General features: G+C 43.5%; 1 protein-coding gene across 1 annotated transcript in view; it reads right to left on the reverse strand.

Annotated features, from left to right (window-relative positions):
- The window catches only part of col9a2 (procollagen, type IX, alpha 2), a 219,825-nt gene that overhangs the window by 33,054 nt on the left and 163,912 nt on the right, over positions 1-22,859 (reverse strand). Inside the window, exons 6-7 of the mRNA XM_079523496.1 lie at positions 2,922-2,994; positions 1,137-1,439 (exon numbers count right to left, since the gene is read on the reverse strand). Coding sequence (XP_079379622.1) covers positions 1,137-1,208 — 72 coding nt within the window. The 5' untranslated portion in view covers positions 1,209-1,439; positions 2,922-2,994. The remainder of the gene's footprint in view (positions 1-1,136; positions 1,440-2,921; positions 2,995-22,859) is intronic.

Genomic DNA, 22,859 nt, shown 5'->3' on the forward strand with positions numbered 1-22,859 from the left:
GTGAGAGTTCAGGTTTTAAAACGTCCTTGAGGGTCCATGAAAGCATATTGCAAAAACTGAAAATGGAACTGGAAGTTTAAAATATCAGAACATGTAAACCGAGGACCTCAATGACTAATGCAACAAAGCAGGTTTTGGAGGATTGACTGGGGGGGGGGGGGGGGGGGGTGTCATGGGACTGACAGTGTTTACCCACCCTGCCCCACTTCCTCCATGGGCCTTTCAACCCCCCCTCTAGGGAATATGACCTGTGTCAGACTGTCAGTGGATCCCTCCATTGCTCCGGCCTGAATAAAGAATCCTCAATCTGCTATTCAATTAGGCCAAAAAAAGGAAAAAAAGAAAAGTAAAATGTAATCCTCGACAGGATTGGTGGATTCCACTGGGTAGCAGTTAGGTGTGATGCTTGACTCTCCAGGGCACACATTCTTTGTGTGCTTCTCTTTGAATAAGGCCTTTCACAGTCAGGAGAAAAGTTTGTTTATGTGTGTGTGTGTGTGTGTGTGTGTGTGTGTGTGTGTGTGTGTGTGTGTGTGTGTGTGTGTGTGTGTGTGTGTGTGTGTGTGTGTGTGTGTGTGTGTGTGTGTGTGTGTGCGCGCGCAACCTATACATGCATGCGCTTACACGTGCACATGTGTTGGCTGGCTCATATCCAACTCTGTCAAGGCCGATGTCTTGATTAAATCCAAGAAAAAAAGGAAGAAAAAAACATCCTTAACTTTCATTCAGTCTTCAAGAGGCACAAAGTTAATCCAGGAAAGAACATGGGATCCTCAGTCAAAACTTCACACGATATCCATCAAGATACTCCTCACACGATGCAAAGTCTGTCCTCCGGCGACACAGTTTTGTTGCATTCTCAAGCCAGAACAACAAAATAAATCATCCTCTCTCTAGACATGCACACAATCAAGCTAAGCTAATTCAACCTGCAGCAGTCAACACCTGAATCAAACAACAGGATCGTGCTCTCACCAGAAAACTCCCACTAAACACAACATCCATCCAGTAATCTGCGGACCCATTCCGGGGGCCTCGACCACAACCACCGAACCCCCCCAGAAAATCAGCAAGCTATAAGCCCCGACTAGACCTCTATCTATACCCCCAACCTGTAGCCTTCTCCACGCACTCACCACTTGGGCCAGGGCCAGGCAGAGGGTCTGCAGAATCACCCAGCTCTTCAACAAGGCAGAGAGCGCAGCCATGGTTCCCCTTCTTCTCTCCTTCTATACCACTCTCCTTGGTGCACAAAAATCCTCTCTTCTTCACCTCCTTCTCGCACCCCGTTCTTCTGCTTGCTTCCTACTCCCTGGCCGGTGAGGAGCGGGACTGTGGGCTGAAGCTGTCCCGAAAGGAGGGTGTGTGGGGGATGGATGGATGGATGGGGGGCTCTGTGTGCACTGACCAAGAGGAATCCACTCAGGGGGCAGAGAGAGCTGCGTGTGGAGAGAGGGGAGGGTGGAGGGGAGGGCGGTGAAACGAGAGAGCAGAGGTGGATAAAGTACCCAATTTAACTCAAATGGTTTACTTAAGTAAAAGTAACAATACTCAATGCAGAAATACTTTGTTACAAGTTAAAGTCTGCAATTAAAAATTTGAAAAGTACAAAAGTATTGGCATACAATTTACAATTTACAATTTAGGCATTTAGCAGACGCTCTTAATCCAGAGCGATTTACAATAGGCAAGAACAAAAAGCATGAGAATACATCACATATGTAAAAATGCATTTATCGCGAAACATGCGTAAGCTAAGAACGTGACTAGAACATATCTATATAATGACACTATACATATAAACTATAAATAGAACATATCTATATAATGACACTATACATATAAACTACACATATATGCTATACTATGCTGTACATATATACTATGAAGTGCTATGACTACATACAATGCACTTATTGTGCTGTCTACATGACATGCTATAAGTCTGTTTCAAATGCTATATAAGTCTAAGAAGTGCTGTCTAAGGGGGGTAGGGTAAGTGCTATGGGCCATGATGGAATAAAAATGGACTTAATGTACCAAGAGTAGAAAGTACTCGTTACGCAGAATGCCCCGTTTCAAGTTTTCAAAATGTATAAAAATCCTTTGAAAATAGCAGATCTACAAGCGCAGGATCGCCTATTTTCAAATGGCCGGAATGTGTATAGAGCAGAAGAGGTTACTGTATGTTTTGTCATAATAATCAAAAATCTACAAAGTAACAAAAGTTTTCAAATAAATGTTAATGGAGTAAAAGTACAATATCTGCCTCTGAGATGCAGTGGCGTAGACGTAAAAGTATTGGAAATTGGAAATACTCAAGTAAACAAATGTACAATATGTACAAATTCCTCAAAATTGTACTTAAGTACAGCACTTGAGTAAATGTACTTGGTTACTTTCCACCACTGGGGAGAACCCTGCGCTACAGACGGCCCATGAGAACACAGGAGGTCCTGAGGAGACCCCCCCCCCCACACACACACACACACACACACACACACACACACACACGTGCATGCATCCATGCATGCCATGCAGCACATACACAAGCACGCATGTGCACACATACTGTATACACTTATGGTTTATTATGGCTTATTTGTTTTACTACCCCCCCCCCCCCAGAGATCCACAGATCTGCAAGTTTGTAGATTGGCTATAGGCACTCTCACACTCTCTCTCTCTCTCTCTCTCACACACACACACACACACACACACACACACACACACACACACACACACACACACACACACACACACACACACACACACACACACACACACACACACACACACACACACACACACACACACACACACACACACACACACACACACACACACACACACACACACACACACACAATCATAGCCTATGACGCATGCAAGAATCGTGCAATCTGATTGGAGGCACATACCTACTGCCTTATGAATGGTCCAATTCAATGCATATTTCCATGAGTCAGCTGCTATGCCTATAACTCCTCCTACCTGCCGACAGAGTGAATGAAACAAGAGTGGAAAGCCAATTATCAGCAGGGCTGGAAAAAGTACTCAAATGTTTATCTTAAGTAAAAGTATCAATACTGCAATGTAGATGTTACAAGTAGAATTAAGTCCTGTATTCAAAATGTGCTCAAGTAAAAGTACAAAAGTATCAAAATGTACTTAATGTACCAAAAGTAAGAGTGCTCAAATTGCAGAATGTAATAGCCGATCTACAAGCTCACAAAGTAAAAGTATTGGAAATTGGAAATACTCAAGTAAAGTAGGCCTACAAATATCTCAAAATTGTACTAACCCATTTTGGGCGGGAACCCCTTTTGGTGTTAGCATTATGTTATGCTTTAGCTATTGAAAATAGCAGATCTACAAGCTCATAGCGCGCCACCGAGTGGCGCGCTACGAGCTTGTAGGTCTGCTATTTTTGAAAAATCGAAGAACCACTGACATAGAAACATAGCTTTTTCAGAAAACTGTCAGGATGTAGAAGACATTTTTAGAATCTGATCTCAGGTCAAAATTGTACTTAAGTACAGTACTTGAGTAAAAGTAGCCTAGTTACTTTCCACCACTGATTCTCAGGTCTCAAACTCGGGCCTAAATGCCAGAGTCTCTCCCCCCCCTCTCTCCACATGTGTGTACTATTTACTATTGTATTTACTATCACACCCAGGTTGATACTAGCATGGCGGTGCAAATTAAATGTTTTATGTACATTTCTGCCACATTTCTACAACGTTGACCGAGGAACTAATTAAGGAATGAGACAGCTCCTACTGGAAGGATGCATATAAAGTAGGCTAGAGGTAAATTGGGGGAGAAGTAAGGTCGACACTGTGGACAGTATTTTGAAAAGAAACAATGTGTATTTATTGCACCACTGTTGTTAACTGTCATTTTGCCCTTGTTTTGCTGCTAGAAAGCATCTAGCAAAAACAACAACAACTTAGATAGATACCCATTTGAACCATGACATTGCATTTTACCATGCACATGTGTGACTACTGCCATCTGGTGGTTGTGTTGGTAACTGAAGTTCCGTTCCCACAGTAATAGAAAGAGACCTTTTCAGGGATGAATAAACAATGCTTGTGGAAGAGTGAAAAATGACCCTATAGTGACCCCTATAGTACAGATACACATATTAAATCCAAACGAGCAATGATCATGCTGCTCACTAGATGGCAGCAAATGCACGTTGGCTAAAAGCGTTCTGAGATTATCCTCTTTGCTGCTGCAGTGTTTGACTGTGCAACACAATTCCACATTTTGTCCTCCTCGGGGAACATGCAGACATTACTGAGCAGACTGTGAGGGGAAAACATTTGCTTGAATGATGATTTATTGCATGCAACAGAGCGTCTTCTTGCACAGGGAATAAAACCCATATCGAGAAAAAGTTAAAAAGCTATTTCTTTCGGTTCAAATTCAGTACTGTATATATGACCAAAAGCATTCAATGCATTATAGTCTCATAAACTGTCAAATGTTTAGCTTCAAGACACTTCCATGTTTCAGTTTCAACAGGCTATATACAGCTTCTTACTTTAATGCATTGTTCAAGACCTTGAACAATGTGCAGTCTAGAGGTATAGGTAATCCGCAATCCGGTAATCTTGCAAAGCACTGATCAGTACCACCTTTCTTGTGCACACCAGCAGGCCAATGAAGCAAATCCTTGACTATTTTTCACCTAAAAATAATATTTTTCACCTAATAATTAATTCATAAACTCAGGCACCATATTTGACTGCCATTTCCGCAGAGATCAACAGGAAAGCCATGCGGTTATAAACCCATGCTGTCCTGGTTTTTAATTGTTTTATGTTTTGATTGTCTTTTATCTCTTCTGTGTTATGCTTTTGTAGAGCACTCGAAAAGCACTAGTACATTATTAGTATCATCCAGGGACGTGCACACACAGACATCAAAGGGGGCTTCAGCCCCTGCCCTTTTACCCGTCTGTAAAAACAACTGCCCTCTCTAGACCATGAATGCAGCATTTACTATGGTGAAAGAAATGCAAATGCCCTCCTCTCCATGCCACACCGGAAGGCAGCATTCACTTGGAACGCACCATTTTGCGTTGAAATCCATGTTGTACACCGCATCTCCAGTAGATACAGAGTGCTGGGTTGCGCCCCGAACTTGCGCCCTGAACTTGGAACGCACCATTTTGCGTTGAACAATTTTTTTTTCGAAATCCATGTCGTACACCTCATCTCCAGTAGATACAGTACAGTGCTGGGTTGCGCCCCGAAAATAGCTGATCTACAAGCTCTCAACGCGTCGCAGTGTGGCGCGTTGTGAGCTATTTTCACTATTTTTGTCCAAAAGTGCCCTCTTACGAGATTTCAGCCCCTGCCTCTCTAACACTCTCTGCAGGTCCCTGCTCTCAGTGTGGCCTGAATGACATGATTTTCCAAATCAAAGTCAGCCTTGCTGTCCACTGGGCCACACACATTTGCTGCCAGAAAAAAGGAAAAAGAAAAACACTCATGCAGTAGCCCACATGCACCAGAGCTATACCAACCTACATTTAGTTGCACCCTGATGAAAAATAGACGATCTACAAAGCTCACACAGCGTGAATTGCGATGCAATGCATTGCGTTGTGAGCTTGGAGATCTGCAATTTACGGTGCAAAAGCTGCCAGGCAGTGAGCCACCTGCAGCACATTTTAATGAGACTTTCCTCAGCAGTGCCGCTTTTAGATGTGCTCTGCGATCAACCACGCTGCACTCCTTCCTTTCACATGATTGCTCCGGTCTAAACATCAAACCCACTGAAGCAAAGCATGATAAATCTTTGCATGAGGACAAGGGGAGATACATGGGAATGGGAGACCGTCTTTGCATGAGGACAAGGGGAGATACATGGGAATGGGAGACCGTCTTTGCATGAGGACAAGGGGAGATACATGGGAATGGGAGACCGTCTTTGCATGAGGACAAGGGGAGAGACATGGGAATGGGAGACCGTCTTTGCATGAGGACAAGGGGAGATACATGGGAATGGGAGACCGTCTTTGCATGAGGACAAGGGGAGATACATGGGAATGGGAGACCGTCTTTGCATGAGGACAAGGGGAGAGACATGGGAATGGGAGACCGTCTTTGCATGAGGACAAGGGGAGAGACATGGGAATGGGAGACCGTCTTTGCATGAGGACAAGGGGAGAGACATGGGAATGGGAGACCGTCTTTGCATGAGGACAAGGGGAGAGACATGGGAATGGGAGACCGTCTTTGCATGAGGACAAGGGGAGAGACATGGCAATGGGAGACCATCATGAGGACAAGGGGAGAGACATGGGAATGGGAGACCGTCTTTGCATGAGGACAAGGGGAGAGACATGGGAATGGGAGACCGTCTTTGCATGAGGACAAGGGGAGAGACATGGGAATGGGAGACCATCATGAGGACAAGGGGAGAGACATGGGAATGGGAGACCGTCATGAGGACAAGGGGAGATACATGGGAATGGGAGACCATCATGAGGACAAGGGGAGAGACATGGGAATGGGAGACCATCATGAGGACAAGGGGAGAGACATGGGAATGGGAGACCATCATGAGGACAAGGGGAGAGACATGGGAATGGGAGACCATCATGAGGACAAGGGGAGAGACATGGGAATGGGAGACCATCATGAGGACAAGGGGAGAGACATGGGAATGGGAGACCATCATGAGGACAAGGGGAGAGACATGGGAATGGGAGACCATCATGAGGACAAGGGGAGAGACATGGGAATGGGTGGAAACCTCATAGGTCCAAATGGTTACTTTTCAAGATCCAAATTCCAAAACGGCAAAAATAGCAGATCTACAAGTTCGAAACGAGCTTGTGGATCTGCAACTTTGGATGCTTTTGTGTGACACTGTATAGTGTGATGAAGTACAGGGCGTTCATTTACGAAACAACACAAAAGGTTATGAATATGGACATAGGAAGGTTTCTGCCCGACAGCAATACAATGTCTAAAAGCAATGCTTGGTGTGGATCCCCAGCGGTGAAGAGAGAAAAGGACATCACTTGGCGGTGTTTCTCGTTACATAGCGTTCCCCCGCTAGCTTTAACGTAGAAAACAGACGTGGAAAACAGCAAGCTCTCCAAACACGTGACACGAAAATAGCCAATCTACGAGCTCACTATGCTGGCTTGCATGTTTTCAGCATGACACCGTCATACGTCCATAAATAAGCAATGCATACATCTTTCTCTCTCGTCAGCCTCTCATCAACCTATCTCTTGTCTTTCTGTCATACTTTCTGTCATCTCGCTCTTTTTCTCTCGATTTGTCTTATTTTTTGTCTCCCCTTGGTTTAGGTTCACAACACTGGGGAGAATAATGACCTAACCCTTTTTATTAATTTATTTTTTAAAGTGCAAGTGTGACATAATATTGTCAATCTGGTCCATGGGTGGATACATGATACAGCACAGTTTCAATCTGTTCCATGGGTGGATACATGATACAGCACAGTTCAATCTGGTCCATGGGTGGATACATGATACAGCACAGTTTCAATCTGGTCCATGGGTGGATACATGATACAGCACAGTTCAATCTGGTCCATGGGTGGATACATGATACAGCACAGTTCAATCTGGTCCATGGGTGGATACATGATACAGCACAGTTCAATCTGGTCCATGGGTGGATACATGATACAGCACAGTGTCTGATATGTACACTGTGGAGCTGCATGAATACACATGGCCATGTGCTCACACAGTCCCTCGTAAAACAGCAGGCACGCTCACATACCCTCCTTCCAAACAAGCACCCACTTCTTTGCATAAGCTATGCACTGTGTATGTACCGAGGCAAAGGCGAACACACACAGTCATGCATGTACATACTCTCTCTCACACACACACACACACACACACACACACACACACACACACACACAATGTATGTGCATGCACCGCCCACCCCGGCACGTCAATGAATTGACCCCCCCCCACACACACACACACACGCACCAGAGGAAATAGCATCACAGCGGGGCTTAATTGAAATCTTATGAGTGACCAGGGAGACTTTTGGTTGTGCGCTGGACTGCTATCCTGCTCTCCGGTCCCCCCTTTTCCTGAGAAAGATCTGTTTCACACAGACAGGCTGTGTCCATTCCCTCCCTAATAACACGCCAGAGAGAACGAGAGAATGGAAGCAATCACAGCAATCTGACGGAGACACGCACGCACGCACACGCACACACACACACACGCACACGCACACACCTTGATCCTGACGGACAGGATAAATATTATTGCAGTGTGCAGGTGTACAGAGTGTAACAGCGAGCGAGTTGATAAGAGAGCGCAGGTCATTAACAACCCAGCAGGGTTTTAATCCGCATCCCGCCGGCCCACCACTCTCCATCCACCAGGCTGGAGCGCAACACAGGGGAGTGGGAGGCACTCCCTGACAGGCTGATGATCTACAGGCTGTGGATATTGGTCTGCGGAGCATGATACATGGTCATTAGGGCATTTCACAAGGCTAATTTCTCAGAGAGAAAATCACCGTGGAGCAGGCCGCGAGGTTAGAGCTTCAGATTTTAGGAAATTGCGGTAGGGGAATTCGACCCCCCGAGTGAAGACATGTTGCGGTCGGATTTGGCTGTCTATTCGGGGAGCTAATGATTTGGCGGGGATGGTTTGGTAGGGTATAGTATACACAGTGCGTGTTTGAGCGCGCGCTTGCGCGTGAATGAGTGTATGTGCCGCGCATGCAGTCACATCTGATTTCAGACCTTAAGGAACGTCTCATTATTCTGTGGATTGACATCCTGGAGGCCTGGAGGTTCACACCCTCCAGAGAGTCAACAACAATAATAATCACACGGTGGAGCAACAGGAGGTGACAGGAGGTAGGATCGGCCGTCTGGGAAGTTTCCTGGTTCTTCCCAGCTTCACGTCAAAGTGTCCTTGAGACAAGATACTGAACCCCCAAACGCATACATTGTGTTTGCTTTGAGTCAAAGTGCCATGTCTTAAAGGACCACTTCACCACTTTTCAACCTATCTTCATATAATAGGTCCTCACTAATAATCATGATAAAATGGCACACATTTTTTCTACTCAGTCTGTGTCTCATAGGAGGGCTGTGGGCAGTTTAGAAACCGTCTTCCAGTGACATCATCATTAGGCAGATTTATTTACAAAAATGTTTAGATTTTCATTATCGTGAGAACGATGGCTTCCATTTTTGCATTGCAACTTTTCAGGACTAGAAAGCCTGCAGTTTCTATTAGCTTGGATTCCCCATCGATGATGTCACTGGAAGACGGTTTCTGAACTGCCCACAGCCCTCCTATGAGACACAGACCGAGTAGAAAGAAATTGTGCCATTTTTCCATTTTTTCATGATTATTAGTGAGGACCTATCATATGAAAATAGGTTGAAAAGTGGTGAAGTGGTTCTTTAAGTACAGTTTCAAAGTAGCCTACACACACTCTTTGGATAGACAGTGGGTTCCGTCTCACCATGGCAAGACGTGTTTTTTCTAGCTCCTGCGCGTCTGACTCAAAGTCACGGATTTTTCCACATTTTCTCTTCCTCCTCCTATGGTGTACGGATTCCTATCTTAATATACCAAGGGGATTACATCGAGGTGAAATGGAGAAAAACAAAACCGTAATAGAGGATTTTCAACCGGATTCTCACAGCGACTTTTACCTGGTCAGTGAAGAAGTCAACGGGATCAATGGAAAACGGCCTGGATACGGCTTAGCAGCTATTCAATCCCTTCTAGCCCAAAGAGACAAACTCCAGATTAACAAAGGGAAGAGATCTTTCTTTCTCATTATTTTGTTACTGTCTGGCGACATCGAGATTAACCCTGGTCCCGTGAACACACGACAAATGGCAAGGCTGCTCCGGAGTGAACAAGAAACCGGAGAGAACAAAGGAATCCCCATCGACTCAACAACACCAATGCCGACCAGCCAGGCGACGACCAACAACAACAACAACACCGATAGCATCCTTCCTCACCACCAGCCAACCTGCACACCCATGCTGGATATACACGCTGATGTCCCGGCTGTGAATACTACATTCGCAAGAGCCGAGCGCGTCCCAGACAACAGCAGGCGGAATGATCCTACATCGGCGGCAGTCGAGGCAAAAGACACGGACAACACCACCATCTACAGGCGTGAAGAGTCTCCACATCCAACCAAGGGGGACAAAGCGGCTGGAGACGGACACCGTGATACTTTACCTGCTATTTCTGCTGTTTCTCCGGTCGACACCATGGCTCAATCGGCCCCACCAGCGCCCTCAACAAACCTGGACGAGGGACCCCATCCCCCACTCCCGCCACCCCACGACGACCCCCACGCACCCCCCACCCTCCCCCCACGGCACCCCGCGGCTTCTACAGACATCAACAATGGCCCTCCGCTCCACTATTTCGCCACGGAGGAAATAAGCACCATAGTCAGAGCCAACGGACTTCATATCTTTCACCTGAACGTCAACAGCATTGGACCCAAAATGGCTGAAATCAGGCATATGTTTCAATGCGGTAAGGCGAACATCATTAGCTTCTCTGAAACCAAACTTGATGAGTCAACCAAAGACCCAGAAGTTGAAATAGAGAACTATTCCTTGATCAGAAACGACAGAAACAGGCATGGTGGTGGCGTGTGTATGTATATTCACAAAGACACTGAATATGTTACTCGTACTGACTTACAGCATGATGAAATTGAAACTGTGTGGGTTGAATTAATTTTCAAAAAGGCTAAATCAGTATTAGTGGGCACCGTCTACAGACCGCCTGACCAACATGGGTTCTATGATATACTTGAGGGGTGCTTAGCTGAGGAGGAATGTGTAGAGAAAATCCTGATTGGCGACTACAATACAGACATGCAACGTAAGGAAGCACCTGTGTTTAAGTCATTCAGTAAGTTCTGTGATCTACATAGTGTCAGTCAGCTAATTACCCAACCCACTAGAGTGTGTGATTCTACTCAAACTGTCATTGATCTCATTCTGTCCTCGGACAAATCCAGAATCTCCAAGAAAGGGGTTATTGTATGTGGGCTTAGTGATCATTTTATGATATTCTGTACCCGCAAAATACAAAAACTTAAGACCGGCTGCCACAAAACAGTCATATCAAGGGACCTCAAAACCTACTCTAGTGAGGTCTTTAACCAAGTATTGGAGAGTCTGGATTGGTCCGATGAGCTTAAAAGCACACTTGTCGAAGAAGCTTGGCTTGGCTTCAAAACCAAATTTACATCAGTACTGAACTACATGGCTCCTTTGAGAACCACCAGGGGCAAAACCCGCTCGGAACCATGGATGAATTCGGACATACTGGCTGCAATGAAAGCCAGAGACAAAAAATGCTCTGAAGTTCTAAAATGCAAGTCAAAGCTAGCCAAGCGCTTCGACAGTGTTCGCCAAGCTCGTTTGAACAACCTAAATACACAACGAATCAAACTACGAAACAGTGTAACTGCCATGACCAAATCAGCTAAAAGTAACTTCATTAATGATAAAGCTCAGGAAAACAAAAACAATCCTCATGAGCTCTGGAAGCTACTAAACAATCAACTAAGCTATGGTCAGAAACTAAAAACCAGATTTTCGAACATAAACATCAAATCTGACAACACTCTCATCACTGACAACCTTGATGTGGCCAACTACTTGAATATCTTCTTTACAAACATAGCAACAACTCTGGTTAACAAACTGCCCTCCCACTCTGGGCTCTTTGGTGTAGAGCACATTACAACCTTCTACAAAAACCTAGGTGTTTGTAAAGACGATTTTAAACTAGTTATGGTAACAACTGATGAGGTAATTAAGAAACTGAGTGCCCTCCAACCCCACAAGGCCACAGGCCATGACAACATTCCCTCCAAATTTCTCAGAGACTCAGCCATCTCTATAGCTCCAATCATCACCCACATAGTAAACCTCTCCATCAAACAGGGACAGGTCCCCCAAGATTTCAAACTGGCCAAAGTAACCCCCTTGCACAAGAAAGGGAGTAAATTAGACCCCGGCAACTACCGCCCTATTTCTATTCTTAGTTCCATCTCGAAAGTGATGGAAAAAATAGTCTATGAACAGGTTGAAAAGTATCTTGCCACTAATAAATTATTGTACGAGTTCCAATCTGGCTTCAGAACATCCCACTCCACTGACACATGTCTTCTCTATTTGAGCGACCACATCAAACAAGAGGTGGACGCTGGCAAATACTGCGGCATGGTCATGCTGGACCTCCAAAAGGCTTTTGACACCGTGAACCACTCCATACTGGTTAACAAGCTAAAAGCAATTGGTTTCGATAGCACATCAGTGAGCTGGATGCAATCCTACCTGGAGGGGAGAGAACAGATGGTGGAAGTGAACGGAACACTGTCCCCCCCCCTCCCAGTGAGCTGTGGCGTTCCACAAGGAAGCATACTAGGGCCTCTACTGTTCCTAATATATGTAAACGACATGACTTCAGCCTGTGACTGCAACTTGTTCCTGTTCGCAGATGACTCAGCACTGCTGGTCTCGGACAAGGACAAACTGCAGGTTGAAAATGCCCTCAGCTCTGAACTCGGTAGAATCTGCACCTGGCTCGCTGATAACAAACTATCTTTACACCTGGGAAAAACTGAATCCATTCTCTTTGGCTCTAATAGTAATCTCAGCAAGGCAAATGGCTTCTTGGTTAAAGTGGGTGACAATGTTATCACACGTAAAGATGAAATTACCTACCTAGGTTCCATCCTGGAGGCTAATCTTTCCGGTGATAAAATGGCCACCAACGTAATCAAAAAAGTCAACCATAGAACAAGATTCCTCTACAGGATCTCCTCACTGGTCAACAAAAACACCTTGAAGACCTTAACAGGAGCCCTTGTACAGGGTTTCTTTGACTATGCATGCACCTCCTGGTACCACAGCACCTCAAAGGCCCTTAAAACCAGGCTCCAGACTTCCCAAAACAAACTGGTCAGGCTCCTACTTGATCTAGCCCCCCGAACCCACCTCACCCCTGCCCACTTCGACAGGCTGGAATGGCTTAGGGTCGACGACAGAGTACAGCATCTTGCAATGGGTCTGGTCCACAAGATTCGATACACCACCAAGATACCCATGTACCTGTCTAGATACTTCCTTAATGTTAACGAAGTCCACACCCACAACACCAGAGGGAGTGCAACGAACCATGTACAACCCAGATTCGGCACAAACAAGGGACTAAATTCTTTTCGCTCCTATGCCACCAAAATGTGGAACGCCCTACCAACTGTCATTAAGACATGCGAATCCCTTGACTCCTTCAAAACCGCTCTCAAAGGGCACCTACGGATGGCTGCAATTCGAAACTGGCCCCCGTAAAATCTGAATCCCCCCCCCGCCCCCCCCTTCTTTCCCCTCACTGTATATATTTCTTTTCCCTTTTTACCTCCTTTTTGATGAATTCCTGTTCTGTCTATAGAAGTGTCTATTTGTACGTCTCTAAATGTTTTGATGATTTGAACATGGTGGACCCTGTTGGAAACAAGTGTAATGCTTAATTGGGTCGTCCACTCACAGTTAACAGCCTTTGTATTGAGTTTGTGCTTGAAATGTACTGTAATTCTGCAAACTGTTAATAAATTCTTCAATCAATCAATCAATCAATCACTACTATTACAGAATGCTAGAACAGCTTTTTAACAACTCTTTTAAGTACTCTAAGTACATGCAGAGAGTACTCTATAGCCAGGCTGCTATAGAAAAATATGAGAAAAAGACAAGAATGCATTAGCAGCCAGTGAAGCTTTTATACTATACTAGAGGTTCGCTGTTAAAGACATAAGCCACAAAGAGAGGACCAGACATACCACACAAAGCTAAGGACAAACGCGCCTCCTCGACCAAACAACAGACAATCCTTGCTAATGCTGTTTGCTTTGGCTGTGAATCACATACACATGTATTTTATCTTTTGACATTATTATGGTAGCCAGATATCATAAAAGCATCCTCGGTGCTAAAAAGACCAGCCCCCTCCTCCATTCGACTCACTAAGGTCTCAGGGTGATGAAGTGCTGTTTTCACTGATCATAATTGGAGAGATGTATTTGCTATTGGAGGTCTGGCAAGGGGAAAGGGTTGATCTTTAAATCCTCCATGAGCCCTTAGCGAGAGATTTCCACTCTTCCAAATGTCATAAAACAAGCAACAGTAAATCCATTCAATCTCCATTATTATATTACGGATATAAATTGAGACCAGGCTGAAGTGAAGATGTCACACTTTTTGTTATTGTCCTGACACATGTGGTCCATCGAACTCGTGTTTGTGTTCCAAGCTGAAAGCTTTGTAATAAGAGTCATCTTTGGCTTTGTATTCTTTCTAATTTATGAGACAAATTATATTGCTATGGCTTTGTCATTTGGTGAAAAAGCTTACACGCTTTTTACATGACAGATTAACCATTGAAACACATCCCCATGCATCTGTGCAACATCTACAACTGTCGCCAAGACTATTCCCTCGAGACACAAGACCCAGAATGGTGGAGAGAGGTGGTTGTGAAATACAGTAACTGGACACTTTTTTTAATTTTCTTTTAGAGATGCTCATGGTTCTTGTTATGAATCATCTGTTTATGGGTCTGTCAGTCTGTTTGTGTCTTACACATGCATATTCTTAGTTTGCTTTTGCAGGAACCAGGCATAGTAACAGCAAGCCAAACGTGGCTAATTTATTATATTATATTATAGAATCCCACTGCGTGTTGTCTTTGTCGTTTTCCAAAGGCAAGGCCGGCCACAAGCCAGAGAATCGTTAGTTGTCAGGGATCGTTTGGACTAAACCCCCGCAAATGTGAAAAATATGGTGTTAGTTTGACAACAATGTGCAGAGCAGAAAAAAAGCACATTCTCTAATGTAAGTCAAATATAAATCATGCATGCAGGAGGCAGAGGCTGGCCAAAACAGTCTCAAGGTCTTGATGACTGCATCCAAAGAACAAGCCAGGAGAGATACATGGTCCAGCAGCCCTGCAGTAGTCTACACATCAAGATTTAAATGGAAAAGTTTAAAAGTTAAATGAACCCTCAGGAATTTGCATCCTCTGCATTCTCTCAAATGTGACTACTAGGGATACAACACAACACAGCCATCTAATGGTGCATTTATATATAGTGCTTTTATCCAAAGCGCTTTACATAGATTGTGCATTACAGTCTTGCTCAAGGACAGCCTGGGATCCTTACTTAGTTGGAACCTCACGGTTCCCATTCGGCTGCTTCACTGTCTCTTTGTTTGGAGAGAAAATACTCATGGAAAATTATGCTACAATTATGAAAGCATATCATTCCATTGAAAGCAAATTAAATGCATTGTAATGTCTAACTGAATATTCATGCCATAATCTTTACGAGAGAGACCACTTTGAAATTGGAAGGTTCCCGGTTCGATCCCCGATTCCCCCGAGTTAGTGTCATAGTGTCCTTAAGCAAGACATTGAACCCTTAAAGGAGAATTCCATACTAAAAGGCTTTCTTACCTTTCTTTGTAGTTGTTACATCCCCACCAAAGAGGTCCAGGTGTTATTTTGTGCAAAAGCTCCTTATTGGCTATTTCCCCTACCATAAGCCCTACATGAATTGCATTGAATGGGAATTGAATGGGGATATGGGGTGTTGTGCTAATTCGCTGTTTTTTTTGAGTGGTGTAAACCACTCCTACAACTGGCTTTTGTGTGCAGAAAAAAATGAGCATGGTTGCTATGTTCAAAATAATTTCTGACGTAATTAAATCACACCCGGGTGAACTGGATGACCGTAGCAACCATGCTCATTTTTTCTGCACAAAAAAAGCCAGTTGTGAAATCACATCCGGGTGTGATTTCATTACGTCAGACATTACGTCAGACCACAGCTGATCATGCTATATAAAACCTTACACCACTCAGTTCACACGGGTGTGATTTTTTTGTATATATCCTCTCTTCATAATGTAAATAATATCCCAAGCGGCACACTTTACTACTTATTTCGATGGAAATTCTGGAAGTTCTGCTTCCAACATGCAGGTTGGTGCCTTGTATGTTTGTTTTCCTCCACCATCGGTGTGGATGGGTTAATGTACTGCACATTGTAAAGTGCTTTGGATAAAGGGGCTACATAAATGCACCTACAATTCATTTTCATAAAAGGGTTGGCTTGAATTCACAATTTGCCATCCTCTCATCTGAAGCTAGCTTTTGCAACTCGCATGCTGCATGCGTGATTTCCTACACACATTCAATCATTTTGAATTTTTAACATCTTACCTATGACATCTGTCACCCATGAGGCTCATGGACAGTTTTTGGCTCCACCAGTCAATGGATTTTATGCAGTGGTTTTCAAAAATGTTCACATCAAGGAGCCCCAAAACGGATGTGTATTACTGAGAAAAAGATTTGTGTTGTTAAAAAATTCAAAATGATTCACAACGTGTTGTCAGATCATTGAGGGGGCCCCCTCAAGGACCATTGGGGGTCCCCCCCACTCCCCATTTTAAGAATTCCTGGTTTAAAGCTACTTGTCTCTCAGCTCATGGCTTGGAGATGTGGCTGATGTACGGCCAAAATCAAACATTACATAATGTTTTACCCAATATATTGAGGTTGATATTGTGGTAATATAATATTGTGAGTATATGATGTCAATTTTCTTTCAAATGTTTTAAAAAGTAAAAGAATAAATAGTGATAGTAGACGTCCTACTACACGCTCACAACATGACACGAATGAGCTTGTAGATCATTTTTTTAAAACCATTTTTACCAAGTAGGCCTATAACCAGGAAAATACATATCACAGTATTACAATTAAGGTTATCCCGAACCGATCACATGATCGGAAATCGGGGGCCAATTACGCAATTTTCAAAATGATCAGAATCGTACCGGGGGCAAAAAAAAACATGATCGGGACATACATAGTATCAATATAATATCCATTCATGATATTAGACTGGACATTGTCTGTAATTTTGGATATTGTACTATTGTGGCATATGGCATAAGTGTCAAAATCAAATGAACGGAATCGGATCGGGAGCAAAATAAAGTGATCGGGACATCTTTAATTCCGTCAATTCTGTGTATCAATATAATATTGATATAATGCCCAGCCCTAGCTACAAGTGCAAACTGGCAAACACCACTACTGGTGCATTCAAGGGACACTTTTAGACCAGCTGGGGACAAGATAATGAGGTTCTCAAACTGTGGGGTCGCAGGAAGGTGATGGTGGGGTCTAATTCTATAGATATATGTTGTTGAAAAGCATAGCCTGTGGATGCATTTTCTTTGTTTTTATTTTATTTATTAAGGTTCTGGCAAAAGATATAGACTTCCATTTACAAATGCGTACAGAAGTGCCTTTCCGTGGCTTTTTCTAATGAATATTCTTGTTCAAGGCTACCAATGTAAGCTTTAAATTTCAACTTTGAAATTGCACTATAAATCAAGTGTGGGGTCCCAAAACAAAGTCCTCCTGGTATTAAAACGTTTGATAAGCCCTGTAATAATGGTTGTTAGCTGGGTGGCTCAGCCAGGGCAACAGGCTATTGAGGCCACACAGAGGGAGGCGCAGTGGTGGGAAAAGTACTGCATCAAATGTACTTTCACCAAAAGTACCTAGAATGTCTCAGTTCAAGTTTTCAAATGTATGAAAATCTTTTGAAAATATAGCAGATGGGCCGGCCTGGTTCTGGTGAGCCATCCCACGTCCGAAACGGTCGAGAAATGACAGAGTTACCACGTGGGGGTCCCGGGGGATCCCCGGAACATACAGATCCCCAGGAACGCGTCCGGGGGGGTCGAGGGGCCTTCCCACGTCCGAAACGGTCGAGAAATGACAGTTACCGTGTTGGAGAGTTCCGTGCTCGGATGGATGGACACAGGACACATACGGGGACACACATAACTGCGTAATGGAGCGGAGGCACCACTCAAAAAACAATCGACAATCTACAAGCTTCAAATTTCAGAAAGGTTACAATAAGGTTTGAAAAATATGAATACTTTGGTTCTGTAAGTAGAGCAATTAGGCAATACTTAGCAATTTTACTCAAGTAATGTTTTAATGCAGACGTGTATATTGTGGTATTAGTTAACTGCCAGAGTTTCTCTAGATCAGAACAGTCTGCACTCTGCAGCTGCAGCTGCCACTGCCTGCCAGCGTTTTGGAGCATTCTTACTAATCTGTCAGGACCCACAGAATATCTTGTTCTATGTGAACACCAGATATCTCAAAAGAAAGAAGAGAGTCTCTACTTTCATCGGGGAAAGACAGTGTGATTTTGTGATGTTCCGTTCTTTAGTTATTGGCAGTTGAATATAGCTTGTTTTGACCAAAAACGCTGTCTTGTCTAGTCGTTACACCGCAGATGGTTTTCATCTCTAGGCATGAGGACACACGGAACACCTGCAACCTGACCCTGTCTGGCTGAAACTGCAGAGCAGAGAGAGTGAGGAAGAGGGCAAGTGTTGAAAGCTGAAACAGTGTTGTTTTCGTTGACTAAAACTATGACCCAAAAAGAAAGTTTGAGGACTACCTTTCTTACGCTGACTAAAACTGAGACGATTATATAGACAACTTTGTCAACAAATACAAACTACACTGAAATGTTAAAGATGGAGTGCCATGATTTTTTTCCACCCTAAAACATGATCATCAGGTGTTATTATAATATAAGGAGGAAGAACTTTTTCCATAAAGTGTACAGTATTTGTTAAAATCATGCTTTTATGTGGACACCAGTTCATTAAGTATGCCTGGTTTGCCTGGTGGGTGGTAATGGGTGGTGATCCACCTGAACTGAAGCCGCACCCACAGCTGTAGTTGTATGATAAAGGGGGAGTGGCTGATAGCGTATTACCGTTTATTTCATTGGCCCGTTTGACTGTCAAGGGTTCAGCCTCCAGGAACAAACCCTAAATACAAAGTTAATACACCATTGCACATAAAAACGACTCCAGGGTGTCTAATGAAGTATTGTCATCTCAAAGACACATGAAATAAATACAAAAAATTGTGGCACTCCCTCTTTAAGGAAGGACTAGTGGAGAATAGATCCAGTAGAACTAAACTAATCATTGTATACTTGGTTGCGCTCGGGTGTTGTTAAAAGCAGCCATTAAGACTCCATTAAGGCCTTCTAATGTCTATAGAACCCAGCGGTAGAGTTCTCGACGGGCCTCAAAATGAAGGCCTGGGCCATGGTTCTGTATGAACCACAGCTCGAGGGTGACAAACAGTGCATGTGTGAGTACCAGAACACTATTAATAGACGATTTGTGAAGAAAAAATAAAGTTTGGAGCTACAAAAATACCCGCATTAGAATGAAGACAACTATAGCTCCATTATAACTGCATTTTGCTGTGGAAGGGGTGGGAAAATGGAGAACAGGGGGCATCTTGAAACAATTCAAGGTCAACATGTATGTTGGGACAGGATTATAGGCTGATTCAGGGTACATGTGTTTTGGCGTGGATTTCTCCTTCAAAAAATAATGCCATTATAAAAATGCACAATATGCATTTGTTGTGAATTGACAAGCACCATGGAAATATTATTAAACTGGAGTGAAATACAAGGTCTTAAAAATGGCATCACTTCCAGAGTTCTCTTGATCATTGTCCAGAAGCAGTGATAACAACCATTTGAGGAAAATGAATCATAACCGTGTCTTGTGGGAGCCCATATAAATGTAGTGTGACATTCCTTTATCTCTATTTGATGAACGATGAATGAAGGAATATACTTTATATCCCTTCAGGGAGCAGGTAAGGTTCTGTTCTTATCTTTATGCGCCTTTATTGCTGTATATATAGTTTGAAGCAGGACAATGTTTCAGCACTATTTGGTTTAACCATTTATAAACCCTGGCCTATACACTTCCTTCCTGGTTCTATCCTTGGTCCAGTCCTTTTTTCCACTCTTTCCTCTCTTCTACACAATTTTCCTAAAAACGCAAAATAATGCGAAGTAATACGAAATAATAATATTGTAAATATTAACCTTTGGTCTACTTCCCACATACACGTTTTTTGGAGTCACAGCCATTTGGATGGTAATTAAAAGCTGGTGCGCAGAAATGGTGCCATGACATTACTGGAGGCAGGGCAATTTCACGCAGGTGTGTTGCAATCATGCTCACTTCCTGCATTTAGACTTTGAGGAGGTCCTCCACACACACACACACACACACACACACACACACACACACACACACACACACACACACACACACACACACACACACACACACACACACACACACACACACACACACACACACACACACACACACACACACACACACACACACACACACACACACACACACACACACACACACACACACACACACACACACAATCATCATAGGAATAGGAATACCATCTGTGTGGTTTGATGATCCATGCAGTGGTCCTCTCTCATTGCAAAACCTACCGACATATCTAATCGATGAAATCAGAGAGAGATCGAGACAGACGGTGAAGCGCGAACGAGAGTACAAGAGCGTGAACAGCGAGGGAGGACGAGAGACAGGTATAAAGAATGAGAGAGGGATAGAGAGAAAGAGAACGTTGACATACAGTTGGAGGCCATCGATATTGTCCTTGACAGTTTGGTGTTTTAAACATTATGTTATAATTTAGCTATTGAAAAATAGCAGATCTACAAGCTCATAGCGCGCCACCGAGTGGCGCGCTACGAGCTTGTAGGTCTGCTATTTTTGAAAAATCGTGAAAATATTTATTTCAGAAAACTGGAGGATTTAGAAGGATTTTTTTAAATTTTGAGGTCAGGCCTAAATGGGTCAAATGATAAGGGACAATATCGGTGGCACCCAACTGTACAGAAAGGGAAAGAGAGACAGAGACAGAGAGAGGGATCAGACTCAAACTAATGTCTGAGTGCCTTATGAGATGTCCTGTGAAGTAGCACCATGCATGTGTTTCCTTACAGATGTCTAGAGGCCATCGTAGAGGTCACATATGGTGTGCTGTGTGAGTACACACTGAGTATCTGTGTGTAGTGTACTGAAGGAAAATGGCCTTGTTCTAATGCGGCGCACTTCACAAGGCATGACAAAGCAAAGCAAATATGTGTGCAATGCGCAAACAATCATCATGGAATAAATACCAAATACCAAATGTTCTTCCAGACTGTTGGAACATCACAATGATTTATCCAGATTTCCATCCCATTTCGCATAAATTATCACACACTGAACAGTTAAGTATATCGTTACAGGTTTAGGCCTACATAGGGAATACAGATAGAGATGTCTTTTAGAACAGGGGTTCCCAAACCATTCCATGCCAAACCTTTCCATGCCAAATAGCCATAGCTTTTGGCTGAGGCCCCCTATTGTGAAACAACAAGGGGGCTTAGAAACAAGGGAGAAAAAAAGAAATAACAAATCTACAATCTCACAACGCTTCAGTGGAAATAATATGCCCAAAATAGAGATGCCAGGTTTAAAAGCATGAAACTAGCAAAATAATCACATGAATATGATTGTATTTGAAAGACAATTATAATCGGGTCACACACATGCGCACGCACACACACACACACACACACACACACACACACACACACACACACACACACACACACACACACACACACACACACACACACACACACACACACACACACACACACACACACACACACACACACACACACACACACACACACACACACACACACACACACACGAAGAACTACGAACCAGATGCTAATCAAACGCAACATAGAGGTGATATCTGTGATATATCAAAGTTACATACCAACATCATAGTCCACTTGCCAGAATGTGAACCCAGGCATGTTGAGTACACCAACGTTTTATGTTAGAAATGTTGAGTATGGGTCCCCAGCATGTAGAAACTCCCGGATGATAACTTGCATTATGTGACCATGAGTGGCTATGGCCGTTTTTAGCACAAGGAGTGTTTTTGTGCAAAACTAATGCTTGGAATGGATTCAGCATCATGAAAACCCCCTAGTTTGACACGTCACATGCTACATTAAGCATGATGAGCCTTCTATAGGTTGTTAATGGTATGGTCACATATTATGCCAATTATAAAAATTGCTCAACATGTAAGTTAGCATCCGGCAGTTTCTACCTGCTGGGGACCCATACTCAACATTTCTAACATAAAACCTTGGTGTACTCAACATGTCCGGGTTCACAATGGGGCTCTATGGGCTGGCAAGTAGACTAATCAGCTCTGCATTTCATCAAGCAAATTCACAAAGTGAAGCATGCAGCAGGTACCAGGCACAGTATGCCGTTATAGATACATTATACTATTCCCCTCCTTTCTTTTCATTTTCAGAAAATGAGGAGAAAAAGACTGCCGAAGAAGACAACCCGCAACACTCCAGGTTAGAGAAAAGTCCTTCTAGGTGATGATACAGCAGAAAGGGAAGAAATTCCAGCACTCAATACATGTCCTTTTCACTTTGATTTGCTCTGACGAGCAAACAGCGAACGCGTTTGGGCCTAGTGGGCCTTCCTCAGCGTTGTGGTCACAATGCTACAATCCCTGAACAATGATCACAGCTCAATCTGACAGACGTTTATTTAACATGATGAAAACATTAAGAATTCAGACACAAAAAGCCATGCCAGGTAAAGTATGAACAACTCTGATGCAAGCAAAGGTGCACATAAAATGCACACGACCACATAGCAGAATTGCTGCTATGGCCAGAGGCAATAAACGCTATCATAAACACCAGTGTATTAGTGTAATGTGGCTCAACCGTTTTATTTTCAAAACAATGATA

The sequence above is a fragment of the Electrona antarctica genome, assembly GCF_951216825.1.
Source record: "Electrona antarctica genome assembly, chromosome: 15".
Lineage (NCBI taxonomy): Eukaryota > Metazoa > Chordata > Actinopteri > Myctophiformes > Myctophidae > Electrona > Electrona antarctica.